Source organism: Macrosteles quadrilineatus, unplaced genomic scaffold (assembly GCF_028750875.1).
Source record: "Macrosteles quadrilineatus isolate MER2022 unplaced genomic scaffold, UCM_ALF_1.0 Scaffold_8__2_contigs__length_117827958, whole genome shotgun sequence".
Lineage (NCBI taxonomy): Eukaryota > Metazoa > Arthropoda > Insecta > Hemiptera > Cicadellidae > Macrosteles > Macrosteles quadrilineatus.
The window spans coordinates 56397270-56412444 of NW_026542601.1; the positions used below are offsets into that span (position 1 = coordinate 56397270).

A 15175-nucleotide genomic window follows, 5' to 3' on the forward strand; every position below is an offset into this window, starting at 1 on the left:
CTGTACTGTACTGAACAATAATCACTGCGTAGTGCATTAGCATGTATAGCATGCGCATAGCAACTGACAAGTTCAATACCCCCCCCCCCAACCCACCTGCTGTGGATTTTGGCGAACTGATGAGTCAACCCCCTTCCCTTTTCACCTCCCTACACCGCTGTGGTCAAAACCTTTTAGTTATATATATAAGGGGGCGCTGCTTTTGGGTTTGCCCAGGGCACCACTGACCCTTAACGCGGCCCTGGAGGCAAGTCTAGACTGTTCCTCTGCCTGCGCGGTCCATTTCACAAGTTACTGTCTTCACTACTTTTTTTAGTAAGCTTATGTGTCAATTATAAGATGCAATGTAAAATCAAGATGACGTTGTTCAAACTAAAATATAAGTTTTTGGACCTCCTTGTGTGACCAAAATAGTCGCCTACAGAGCAACAGAAGAATCTACGGTTTTTTTATCAAATTAGTTTTATCGACGTTTGCAGATAGTTTTATATAATTGTTTTTAAGGAAACCCAAAATCTATTGGAAATCATAAATTAATATGATTTGAAACGGATATATCCACTCAAAACTCAAACTCAAAAATTTTGACGAAAACAATAACTTTCTCCATGTACTATGTATAGCAGGAGAAAGTAAAAGCTTAAAAAAAATTTAAGTGTTTTTGTATATATATTGTATATGTATTGGTAACAGAAAAAAAATAGTCAATTTAAAATTCCCATGTTATTCTTATGGAGACAGAGGTGCCCATCCCCCCCAAACCCAGAGGCGCAATCCCCCCCCCCCCAAGCCAAAGGAGTAGTCCCCCTCCATTTATGCTGCCGTCTATTTAACCCCCTCCCCCCGCCAATTTATCTGACAAATTTCCCTTTACCTCATAAAACGAGCATTTCAAGTATTAAGCAAACTTGAGGTAAAGAAAAACAAACTTGCTAGTTTAATCAAAATTAAACCAGTGGCTTATAGGGACATAAGTCCCTAAAAAGCTCAAATGTAAAACAACTTATTGCAATTCCGATATTTAAACAAACTCAGAATAACATTATCTATGTGTCAGGATAGGTATCCTTATTTACACAATATCTTTTTTGTAAAAAACAGTTTGTTGTCTGTTTTTTTTTTTGCTTTATTTGTTGATGTCGTTTTCAATAAATAATTTGAATCACTCCAGAGGTTTAACATGAAAAGGCAGCAAACATATCATTGTTTGTGCATAAATACTGGTTTACGATGGTAGCTTTGGTCTTGTGGTTAATGAGGATAAATAAAAGTTTCCCTGATTGGAATTTTAGAAATTGCCTTCATCAAATAAATATGAAAAGGCAAATATGTGTTTTGAGATAAGCTTATCTCTTGGTCAAAACCGCTAAATTATCCCAGTTATTATTTCTAAGTTTATATTCCTTCGATGTGAAGGTTTAACAAAATTAGTGTAAGGTTAAGGCATTCCATTGACCAAACTTAACCCTAGATTTGTTTCTGATCAACATAAAAAAAGCTACTGTAAGTTTACGTGGTGGTATTCCACCTAAAGGTGGGATTGGCTTTACATATGCTATCAAAATAGGCCTAATCATTACCCAGTTAAAGAAACCAATCACAAAATTTCTTTTCATCAGCATCTTCGACATCCATATTTTTGGTTAGTTTTAAGAAATGGAAACTACCTCTAGGCCTTTTACTATTATATATGGATGCTCCCTTTACCACCATGCATGCTAGGCTATATTATATTTGAACCTTTTTTGCTTGGAGCAACAGGCAGTACATGGTCAAAATATCCTCCAAACAATATTGTTTTCCGCCCATGGGAACTTGTCATAGTACTTACTTGATGAAAAAATATATTGCCTGTACGAACCTATTTAATCTTTATTCCCTTTATTATATTAGAAGAAAAAAACTTGTTATTTTTTCAGCCATTCTAAGCTCAATTCCGTCTCCTATGATTCTACTACTTATCATACGCATAACTAATTTACTTAAAAATCTATATTCCAAAATTTGCAAATTGCACAGTAAAATAATTTATTTAAACATTTTAAGACGTAACTAAAAAGTCTTAATTATTATAGGTAACGTTATCCCTGGTTTTATATAGTATACAGTACATTGAAGAATTGACTGGCAAATGCGTAATCCAAATGTAATATTGCTTACTTGCTTAGTGATAAATCATGATCAGCTGTATTGAAGTAAACAAAAATCAGCAGTAAATGGCTTCTAATGCTATTCTTATGGAGAACATTTTATGTTATATCTAATTTTATGTTGAAATTTGGGGAATTTCACTATTTTTCCCGCTGTTACGGGATTGAGACCTTTAATTTGAGCCCTCTCCCGTCATTCTACAACTTCCCAGTCGCCCACAATTTTGACACAAAGAATCGGCTTACGTAATTAATATATAGACTATAGTGGCTTGTAGGGACATAAGTCCCTAAAAAGCTCAAATGTAAAACAAATTATTGTAATATTTAAACAAACTCAGAATAAAATTATTTATGTGTAAGAATTGATACAGTGCTACAATAATACATGCACTCATATTAGTACTCTGGCCCAGTTATTATTTCTAATATTATATCTCTACTCCTTTTGTAAAGGCGCAACTAAATTAGTGTAAAGGCTGCCCTAGTTTCATTTCTGATCAACATAAAATATAAACTACTCTCTGTGTAAGGTTATGTGGTGGTATTCCTGCTCAAACCATGATTGATTTTACATACTCTTTTAAATAGGCCTATTTAAACGTTCAGTGGGTTCATAGTTTAGACCATAGTAAAGTATTTCTTTGCTAATCCATCCTCATTTTTACATACCGTACATAATTTTTAATAGTATATGATTTTTCATTCAATGGAATTATTTTTTTTTTACATTTGACCGTTTATATATTAGCCCACAGTTAAAAAAGCTAATCATCGACTGATAACTAACTCTTTTGTCACTGGTTAGGGTTCCATTATCATGTTAACGAAACCAATCAAGGAAAAATGATGAATTGACATATAGGTACATATTTTTGGTTAGTCAAACCATAGGCAAAAGAAATACAACGGTCTATTGTCTGTGGTCAAAGGTAAAGAACCGTAAACTACCTAGGGTTTACTATTATAGATTCTCCCTTTACTATCCATACTATGCATGTTAGGCTATATTATTTTAACCTTTTTTCCTTGGAGCAACAGGCAGTACCTGGTTAAAATCTCCTCAAAACAATGCTATTTTTCCGCCCATTGGAATTTTTCATAGTAATTAATGAAAGAAAAATATGTATTGCCTGTACGAACCTATTTCAATTTGTATTCCCGTGTTATTCTCTAGAGTAACTGTTGAGGTTATTCCACTTCATACAAAATATAGATTAGACACTACAAATTAAATATTAACATGTCAAATTAAATGTTATGAAATTTACAACAAAAGTTTTGAATAAAATATATGTTTTGAAATAAAAACTAAACAGAAGCTTTCTAAACAACTCTTGCATCATTGATTATATTTAGTACATTTCAGAATTGATTGGCAGATGAGTAATCCAAATGTAATATTGCTTACTGGCTTGATGATAAATCAAGATCAGCTGTATTGAAGTAAACAAAAATCAGCAGTAAATGGCTTCTAATGCTATTCTTATGGAGAACATTTTACGTTATATCTAATTTTGTTACGACTTCCCAGTCGCCCACAATTTTGACGCAAAGAATCGGCTTACGTAATTAATATATAGATAGATAGATGTTTCATAAGCAACGTCATTTAACAATACATCATTGGTATCTAACTTATGGACGGATTAGAAGTTTTTCAATATAAAATTCAGAATCTGTATTGTCAGCCAACATGTGCTCAGTATTGCAATAGACAATGTCTTCAAAACGTTCAACAATATGCTCGGTGAAATACTCTACTCCAACACAGTACTACAGTACAATACAGTAGGGTGGCTGAAAAGTAGCTTGCACCCCCCTTAACTTTTCAACCATTAGAGATATTTGAAATATCTGTTTGTGGAAACCTTCTTAGCTATGAGAGGCTACAATTATTATGGTCAGTTTTGAAAATGTTGCCCTTAGGGGTATTGGGGGTAGGGGGTAGCTCAAAATTTTCAAATGACAAGTATAGTCGAGTTTGGTATCATTTTACAGGTCTTGACGAAACATACAAATTGACACAAAGAAAACCAAAATCGGCCCATTAATAACAAAATGGTGCCCCAAAACGTTTCAAATCCAAATAACCACGAGGGTGACTAAAAACTAACTTGCACCCCCTTTGAACTTTTTAACTATTTGAGATATTTGAAATCGGTTTGCGGAAACTTGTTTGGATATGAAGGGCTACAATAATTATGGTCAGTTTGGAAAATTTTGCCCTTAGGGGTAGCGGGGGTTCGTCAAGACCTGTAAAATGATACCAAACTCAACTATACTTGTCATTTGAAAATTTTGAGCTACCCCCTACCCTCAATACCCCTAAGGGCAACATTTTCAAAACCCCATAATAATTGTAGCCTCTCATAGCTAAGAAGGTTTCCACAAACAGATTTCAAATATCTCTAATGATTGAAAAGTTAAGGAGGGTGCAAGTTACTTTTCAGCCACCCTGTAACGCCACCTAGTTAATTTTTACAGGGCTTAAGAATTCAAACCGCTTTAAGTGCATTAATAATACTTTGGCAAAAAGTATCTTGTTTCAAAATAGGCAGAGTCACGAAATAGTACAGACTTGTCGCTCGCCACTCCCAGGCTGCCTTCTACAAAAATCGCCGGGCAAAATACCCACAATACCTTAATTGCCACCAGTACAAAAGGTTTTTGTGACGAAGTTATCTTATAATTCATTTTGATAGCCCCAGGATTGCCTTTTATGACTAATAATGGTAGAAACGCATCTTGTCAGACAATCCTTAATAATATATGTACCGTACGGTAGTGTCAAATTTTAATTGCTACATATGTTCTGGCGGTTCTTTAACTCCACCATCGTCAAACTTACAAAAGGATCCACTTCTGGAGGTGTCGTCAGAATATGTTACAAACATTAAACACATAACACGAAACGATAACAGATAGGCTTATCAATTCACACGTGTATATTTGCCGCGGGCAGGACTGGAAGTAAACTGAATCAGGTTATGACGGAAAGACGTGGTCTCTGGATTGTTGTCTGTGTTATCAAAAGCCGATATTGAACTAATTGTAGTGACGGAGGAGAGTGTTGAAAATATAATGGGATTCGTAATTGAGTTTTCCATTCAAAATTATTGACAACTAGCAGAGTACCCGTCCTTCGTACGGGGTTGGCATATAAGTAAAAAATGATTACTGCAATTATACTTTGCATTTTCAAAGGGGGAGGACACAGTTTGGATAAAATTTGTTCTTTAAATTCACGGCACCCTATAGTATTACACATCTACCATAGTCATAATGTTCTACCACTTCAAAAATTCACAAATTATTACAAACTATTCATGAAATTAAAAACAAACATAACTGTAAACAATCTTACTTTGACAGTTCTCATTGCGTATAACAGTTTTTTGTTGCTGTTTAGTTCAAATTAGCTGTTTTCATAAATGCAAAAAAATATAGTGCTGCACCCTGTTGGTTTATCTTATAACTGTTTAATGCTTTTGCATATCATAGAATCAACTTTTTTTAGTTGAAATAGCTGCCTAAATTCTTTAATTCCCTTAAAATATGAATACTCATAAGGTTAACATGGGGAACTACAGAGCCACTGGGGCGGAGCCCGAAAGGATTTTTGAGATAAGAATATGCCTATATGTTAATCGGGAATGTGAGCTATCATAATGCCAAATTTCAGCCCATATCCGTCAAGTAGTTAATGCGTGATTGAACTTCAAACAAACAAATATTTACAACACTCTTCTCAGCCACTACAATAGTCCAATATCAGCTGTTGAAAACGCAGACAACATTCCAGAGACCACGTCGGTCCGTCATAACCTGAACCTGCAGTAGCAGTTTACTTCCAGTTCTGCCGATGGCAATGTACACACGTGAATTGATAGGTCTATCTGTAATCGTTTCGTGTTTTGTGTTAAATGTTTGTTACGTATTCTGACGACACCTCCAGAAGTGGATCTTTTTGTAAGCCTGACGATGGTGGAGTTAAAGAACCACCAAAACATATGTAGCAAGTAAAATTCAACAATAGTATAATATACTTTTGTAAATCCCTAATACTATTGTGAATCCTTAATCCTTAAGGATTGTCTGACAAGGTGCGTTTTTACCATTCTTAGAAGCAATCTTAATTAAGAATGGCAAAATGTTGTTTGTGTTGATAGTGAGCTACTTAGAAACACTTTTTCGGGCTGCTTATACAAAGTTATACATTCATTATGACAACTAGCAAAAAAATATTTCCCCCCAAAAATTCCTGTGGCGCGTCTCCCCCATCTGGGCACCCCTGTATGGAGAATATTGTAAAATGTTGTAGTTTGCTTGTTTTAGCGAATTTCCCTATAGGGAAGTAGCTATTACCGTAGGTCTCATGGTAAGACTTAAGCCCGGGACCGATTTACTTTTTCATTTTGATGTCCCCAGAGGCCAAAAACACCATTCGTTCAAATTTTTATATATATATATATATGTGTCCATCCACACGATAACTTGAGTAATTTTTTGTCTGATTTTGATAAAATTTGGTTTGAAGGTGTAAGGTGGGATAAAATTGAATGAGTTTGCGAACCAGCATGATCGGACTATGGGAACGGGGCTTTATGGGGGATTTTATGGGGTAAAAGTAGGTTTTTCCCATTTTTGACCCTAAAAACACAAAATTTCACAATTTATTTTTAAACCATTTTGTAGAGCTTAAAAAAACAAAAAATTTAGTATATTGAAGCGTTATTATGCGCCTAAATGTTACGGAGAAAATTCAAAAAAATTGTAATTTTAAAATTCCCATGTTATTCTTATGGAGAATAAGTCAACTGTTGTAGTTTGCTTGTTTATGAACATATTTTGATCAAATTTGGAAAATACATTAATTTCTTACTAAACCACAGTACCTTTTAACATTTTACATGAAAAAAAAAACTTTTTTACCCTCCCTGTTGCAGCAAACCTAAATACTGATTAAACTAGCCTAATTCTGTTTAAATCTTACTAATACGAGCTGTTGGCCCGTCCTACCTACGGGAATCGAGTAGTCAATTAAAACTGAATATGATTCAGAACAGCTAGTTTACAACTTGGTGGCCGATTCACACACACTGGCTTTGAGTACAGTAGCTACATACCACCTTCCACTGCATAGGCCTACTATCACTTACCGTACCTTATTTTACCACCTTCGCCACTGAAACCTCTAAAATGATCCTGGCCTCCCGTTCTCTTCAATCCCCTGCCATTTCTGGATGACAGGAAGATACCAGTCTGAAGATATCTTTCATTACTTGGTCTTCCAAGTGGTCGTCTACCTCGTAGTACTCCTTGGAATACACTTTTAAAAGTTGAAGTATCTTCTCTCCGCCACGCAAAGCCTGCCCAGCCCATCCGAGACCGAGCCTTTTGGTCTACTTTTGGAATGTACCCCTTTATCAAGTTTCTGAATCATACAGTACTACTGGGATAGTTATGATATGGCATGAATCGATTTTGGTTTCTATTGACACCCTGCAGCTTACTGGTCAGTTTTCTGGAGACCTACTACACCGGTTGATATTTTCATTACGAAATAAAATGTGTAAGTTTACTGTATGCAGTCATACTTATATTCAAACATCTAGAAAAATATGTATCAACACGTAAACCACTTATATCTTAAAGGATTAAGCACTTATACTTAGACGGATTGAACTTATGACAAAACTTGATTATACGTTTAAAATGTTTAGTTCAAAATTACACAATCTCCTTATAACATAGATCTTTTACGGTAGAAAATAAACTGCATTTTAAAGTAAAATAGTGTGTAGACAAACTCTGACGATCAATATTTTTGTATACAAACAACTTGTAACATAAACATTTCAATGACAGTTAGAAACCAGCTGTTAGTTAAACCACCACTAAATTAAACGACTTTAACTCGTCCGTCGGCTGCTAGACTTTTTGAAAATTAAAACTTAATTTCTAAAAAACTGAAACCCTAAACTAAAATTATGGCTTTGACATTCCCTAGTTCTCAAAATTATCTTTCTTTCAACACAAAAATCATAAAAATCCGTCAAGTGGTTGATTCAGAATCGTGAAATAAAAAAACCCTGTTTCGTTTTAATATATAGGATTATAAGTGTGAAAGTTTGTGTGTTTGTTTGTTTGTTTGTGTGTTTAAAGTTCAATCACGCATAAACCACTGGACGGATTGGGCTGAAATTTGGCATGATGATAGCTCACATTTCCGATTAACATATAGGCATATTCTTCTCAAAAATCCTTTCAGGCTCCGCCCCAGTGGCTCTGTAATTCCCCATGTTAACCTTATGAGTTTTCATATTTTTAAAGGGAATTAAAGAATTTAGTCAGCTGTTTCAACTAAAAAAGTTGGTTCTATGATATGGAAAAGCATTAAAAAGTTATAAGATTTACCAACATAGTGCAGCACTATATTTTTTTGCATTTATGAAAACAGCTAATTTGAACTAAGCAGCAACGAAAAAACTGTGATTCACAATGAGAACTGTCAAAGTAGGATTGTTTACAGTTATGTTTATGTTTTTAATTTCACGAATAATTTGCGATATTTTGCAAATTGTTGATAATTTATTTTTCTCTATTGTTTAGGTGTAGTAATAAAATTTTAAGGAAGATTTTTGGACCAATATTCGAGCTAGGAGAATGGAGAATAAGACACAATAGGGAATTAAGGCAACTGTATAATAGCACAGATGTAATTGGAGAAATCAAGTGCCGAAGAATCAGATGGGCTGGTCATATATTAAGAAGAGATGAAGATTGTAGACTGGGAAGAGTTTTAAAGGGAAACACTACAGGAAGACGACCCCGGGGAAGACCTAAGCAGAGGTGGTGGAAGCAAGTGCAAGAAGATTTGGAGAGAATTGGGGCAACGGAGGATGATGCGAAAGACCGGTTAACTTGGCGAAGATTTGTTGGTGCGGCCAAATATCACCTCCGATATAAATGGCCCTGGGAGTAAGTAAGTAAGTAAGTTTAGGTGTAGTGGTAGAACATTATGGCTATGGTAGATGTGTAGGCCTAATACTATAGAATACTGTAAATTTAAAAAAACAAATTTTATCAAACTGTGTCCTCCTTTATTGCAAACGCAAAGCTTGAGTATAACTGCAATAAGCATTTTATACTTATATTCCAACCCTGTACGAAGGACGGGTACTCTGCTAGTAGGGAATACATGTGATATTTTTAAGGAGACATTTTAGTTTAAATCCAATCAGACAAATGGAAATTCGCTAAGTCTGCAGGTTTGCTGCGGCGGGTATTTTGATATATTTTGATCAAACTTGGCAAATATATTTATTTTGTACTAAGCTATTTACTCGTTAGACCTAATGTTATTTAAATTAGGGGTCTGCGGGTACCCGACCCGGACTCGAAAATCGGGTAATTTTGCATAACCCGAAGTGTCGGGCAGGTAGAAGAAATACCCGAATTTATTTCAAGCGGGTAATCCGGTAACCTATTATCTAACCCTTTGACGTCGAATTTTCCACATTTTTTGGCAAATTTAGCTTGCCATTCAAGCAGTCAGGAAAATGGTGCCCAGTGACCTATGCTCGCCATTCGACCAAAAAATTAACTTTTTGATTTTTAACTTAAATTAACTTTTTTCTGGTTTTTGATTTTTTTTTTGGTCCTTGTAGGTTGCCATTTTTCGAGCAGTCGGCAAAATGGCGGGCGGCGACCTATACTCGCCATTCGACCGCAAAGGGTTAAAAAAATTAATGTTTATTATACAATTTTCAGCTTTAGGCCTACCTATATGAAGATATTTTAATAATAAAATAAATAAAACCTACATTGTGTGCTCATAATTTTCCAAACCCCATATTTCAACACCATCCAATAACTGCCAACTACTGACTAAATCAGCCACATATTTATTGTTCTCCCGATCCCTGTTTTTGGCTACATCAATATTGTCGTCGTCTGCTTGCTTGCACACCGACGCATACTATAGCATAATAAATTGTTATTGTATATAAAACTCAACTGAACAGTCACTGCCAAGAATATTGGTATGGGACAAGAATATTTTTTATATTAGGCCTATTCCTGGTGTTGGAAAGTTAAGTTTACATATTTCATATTCTATATTTCTTGATTTTTTTAATGAGTCAGAATAAATTGTCAAATATGATATAAAATGAATAAATACATTATACAATGTTTATGATTTACAGTGTTAAGTCACTATTTTAACTTAGCAAGAAATGCATCATCTGTGCGTGAATATTTACGAAAATTAATAATACCTCTCTTGTCGCAGACACTACATTATCACAACTGTAAGGCTGCATGGTTGATAATGCCTTCACAGAAGAGGTTTACACCCGCTTCTGACCAGGCGCCTGAGATGCCAGTCTCGGCGCGCAGTGTCACATTTTTTATGTTGACTCTACTCGGACAGTTGAAAACTCGGACAAATGAACCTCACCCGGATCTACCCTAGGCAACGGTGGTCTATTACCAGCGGCTACCCCCTCCACTAATAATAGCTGGACTGAAGAATTTCTTCTCATTAAATACGGACACTTATCAACAATATAAACTAGCGACCTCCCAGCTAAACTCCTACGGTATGTCCTGCTTATCTCATCTAAAAAAATAAAAAATAAATATTGGCTGGACAATTAGAATTAAGTATGAGTTTATTGGATTTTGATGTTTAAAAACCACAACTGTGATATGTACTAACCTCTTGTTGGTTCTGTAAGATGTAAAAGCACCTTTTTTGACTTGGAGAACCCAAATCCACTCGATTGTTCTTCTTCCATGTACACAATAAACTTGAGTGGAAGAGAGAGACAAGTTTGTTCTTGAGAAATATCATTGTGTCCCCACACTAGACGATGGGTGGTCAGTAGTAGCTCTCCATGCTCGAAAGAGGTCTACAATACAATGCAAAGGAATTGTTAATGACAATGGTTACAAGGATAAGTCAGTCCTCAATAAAAATCTTTATACAATTTCATAGACTTGTGATTGGCTAGAATCAATCACACAACTTCAATAATGATAACATACCTCCTGTTCCAAAAGACTAGTTAATTTCCCTAGGTCCTGCTATTAAGAGATTGTCATATTTGCTCACAATTTTAGCAACTACTTAACCTTTTAGTTTTATCTCAATATTATAGGTGATTAAATAATTAGTAACTTGCGACAATTTAGCTTGGCTATTCGATCGTGTAACAAGTTAGTTGCTTTTTGATGGTTAAAAACAGAACCAATTGCCCTTAATCATTGGGCGTTTAGTAAAATCATCAATGGTCACTTGGATAGAGAACCAGCTGAATCAGCATTCATGTGGGGGGAGGAGGTGGCTGGGGGGTATGCAATAAAGAGAGGGGGCCTTCCCCAGGAAAGTTTGGAAAAATTTGAACCACAAACTCATGTTTTATCAGGCATTCCAGAGGTGTAATCATGTTAAAAAGATAAAAAATTATAAGTGCAACATTAAACAAAGCAGTTTCCTGAGCTAACACTTGAAATCAAATAGCCATCATACGACAACCATCATTTTCCAACATTTTGCAATTCGGCACTTAGGCCACTTTGAACCTGGACGCCTCAAATAACATCAATGTATTTCAGAATTACATGTCTCATTTAATATTTCTTATAAGTCTACTGTGAACTAACCTAAAAGCCGTCTGGCTTCTGCTTAGTGCTTAGTGCCTGCAGTGTCACCACTTACCACTCTCCAAATTTACTCCCGCTGCCTAAAAGTGTATTCTTTAAATAAACCTTTTAAAATTAGTCTTCTATATAGGCCTATATAAAATCCAATGTGTGTTTGTTTGTTTGTTTGTCCTTTATGGACTCCGAAACCGCTCGACAGATTGTAATGAAACTTTCAGGCATTATTAAGCATTATTCAAGGATGGTTTGTGTGAAGTTTGGCGCAGATCCGTCAAAAGGGCTACGCCCCAGTGGCTCTGGAGTTTCCCATGTTAACCTTATAAGTACTCATATTTAAATGGAATTAAAGAATCTTAACAGCTGCTTCAACTAAACAATTTGATTCTGTGGTGTTCGATAGCATTAAAAAGTTAATAGGTTTACCAACGGGTGCAGCACTATTATTTTTTTAAATTTATGACAACAGCTAATTTGCAACCAAAAGGTGAGTGAGGGTAGGCCTTATAGCGAACAAACTTCAACCTGGAGGTGAGTTAGCGTAGCGAACGATCTAACCTGATGGCAAGTAAGCGCAGCGAACAAGCTTCAACCTAAAGGTGAGTGAGCGTAGCGAACGAACTTCAAACAAGACGTGATTGAGCCATGCGAACGAGCTCATCGTGAAAATGAACGAGCATTTGACAAAAACTACTGCAGATAGTCGTAGTACTCACTAGTGCGGACGTTAATCTACACTAGGGAGCATCGCATCCACGGTGCATGCCTATAAATATCCACAATTCCTGACCTTCTAGTAGCTGGATTACAGGACGACGCCACCATTGTATAGACCCATATTAGGACTAATAGGTAATAGAAACATCTACACTACATTTGGGCTAGAAAAGGACATGTAGGCCTAATGAAATGTTTAAGTAACATTTATTTTGAATGACAATTTCATCCGCTAATATAAAATCAGAAGTTTAAGACAACACTGTCTATCACTGTCCGAGAGCTTATTCTTATTGGGTTCCGTTCTCTGCGGAACTGTAGGCTTGAGACCCCTATTGGTCCTCAAAAAATTGGTAGGTACCGTAACTTCTAACTAATATACCATCATACTCAGAGGCCTAGTCCTTTTCAAATAATGCATTTGTGTTGCTGTCCAAGTGCCTTTGACTTCGGTCTGAGCAGGACAGGTTTAATACACAGCATAGCCTGTTAAAAGAAAGGGATTTGGATTTTTCCCCCTGAAATCGTTTGGGGTCCTTAATGGTAAAATGTCAATAATGATGAAAATACAAAAAGGCTGTTTAAAGGTCTACATTAAGTAGGCAAGCCATACTAGCTTTCTAACAATTTTTTACCAAGCACCTACCTTCAAATCACCATCATACAGCTTAACATTTCTTTCTATACACATATCCCTCTCTCCAGCCGCTAATCTTGAGTCACAATATTCAAACCTATCCATGTTTGACTAGAAATACGGAATACCTAAAATTACGAACTAACCTAAAATGACAGTGTTACTTGTTATTGGTTATTTTACACAAACCATGAACTTAAGCCTCAGAAAACTGATTACATTTGTGCTGGTTCTTTAATATTAATTGGTTAGGTTTACTTAATTTCCTACTCGAAAACTAAAATATTTTCTACCGATTTTCTGAATTTCATCTTACACCAAGGTTCGTTTGTAAAGAGAGTAACGGTAAACAACTAAACTAGGCCTACACTAACTATTAACGAAACGACTGACACGACACTGCAGGCAGACAGAGACAATGACAACTTCAACTTGTTGACAACGACAAACAGAAGCAAGAGAGACAGACAAGTGAGGAGACAGCTGTTTAACTTTTCTGGTTTTCTTGCCAAAATTGGCTGACTTCAGTAGTATGCTATGAAACTGTGAAGTTTACTGTTAACTCACTCAACACTCAATTCTTTTTTTCTTTTGTACTCTTCCCATTTTAAAAATATTACCAGTTGGGAATATCTGAAAATTATAACTGGTTCTAAGGCAAAACCATAGATAAAACATACTCCCTTAGTAGATTTCTCATCCTAATGAACAGCTGAAGACAATTTTATTGTTAGTTCTGTACGGTTTATGTAGAGGTCGTGTTTTGTTTACAATTTGTTTCCCGTTAATACAGTCATTTAAAACCTCGTTTAACCAAATAATACAATCTAATCATAAACAATAAATTGTCCCCTAGTTATTTAACCAAACAGTAAAGCACAAATCAAGAAATTAACACTAAAATAATAGAAATAAAATTTCGTCGACACTATTGCCCAGTGTGGCGTACATGAACTAGACATGAAAAACGAGCTTCAAAATTTACAATGGGATGAGAAGTCTACTTGAGTTGGTTAGTCTATGGCAAAACACAGTCATTTGCTTAGTTTACATGTTAAATTAAACAATATCTACAACCGTTCAGGTTGTCCTGGTAAACTTGCTGGAACATAGCATCAAACCAGCCTCATTTTAAATTCTATTCAAACATTCAACCCCCCATAACTTTTTTACCCCATGATTTTTCAGCATATCTCCGCATTTAGTCATATATATACTGTATATGTGAATTTGAACGGATGGTGTTTTTTGCTTCTAGGGACCACAAAAACGAAAAATTATATCGGTCCCGGGTCCACCATGAGTACTACGGTAATAGCTTATTCCCTATTTGGGAAATTCGCTAAACATATGTTGGGGAGACCCAAAATTCAAAATTCTCGGCCTTCAAACAATTCTAAACACAGCTGTGAACTATGTCACAAGCCCCGATGTGGTATTTGCAAAATTATGAGTAGTACAGCTGAATTTGATACCATAGCAAATAAGTTACAAACAAGGTTTATCCGATTGTTGGTAGATCAACTTGTGAAACTCACAATGTGATTTATCAACTATCGTGTAAACATTGTCCAAAATAATACATTGGCCGGACTTCAAACTCTTTAAGAGTTCGAATGACAGGCCATCGTTTTGATGTGAAGACAAAAGAAACCCAATCTATAATCATAACCCTAAATGCAACCAACTGGATTCTGAATTGGCTCACCAGTTGGTACTGAAAACAAAGCTCCCCTTTAAATTAATTTAAATTTAAATAATAATTTAAATAATAAATTTAAATTTAAGATATTAAAAAAAGTGATTCAACTCAGCTGAATTTTAATATTCTTTTAGGCTGATTTTATTTTTCTTTGATCTGTACTCAATCATATGTTCTCAAAATTAAACTATTTGTAAACAGTTCGTATTTATTTGTTTTGTTCATTTTTACATTTTTCTTTAATTCTTCTCTTTGCTTGAAAACGTTTGTATTAAACGAAAATTTGCACTGTTTCAT

General features: G+C 35.3%; 1 protein-coding gene across 1 annotated transcript in view; it reads right to left on the reverse strand.

Annotated features, from left to right (window-relative positions):
* The window catches only part of LOC129001192 (vacuolar protein-sorting-associated protein 36-like), a 29634-nt gene extending 16078 nt beyond the window's left edge, over positions 1-13556 (reverse strand). The window contains exons 1-2 of the mRNA XM_054428405.1: positions 13186-13556; positions 10879-11071 (exon numbers count right to left, since the gene is read on the reverse strand). Coding sequence (XP_054284380.1) covers positions 10879-11071; positions 13186-13281 — 289 coding nt within the window. The 5' untranslated portion in view covers positions 13282-13556. The remainder of the gene's footprint in view (positions 1-10878; positions 11072-13185) is intronic.
* Positions 13557-15175: the final 1619 nt, after the last annotated feature.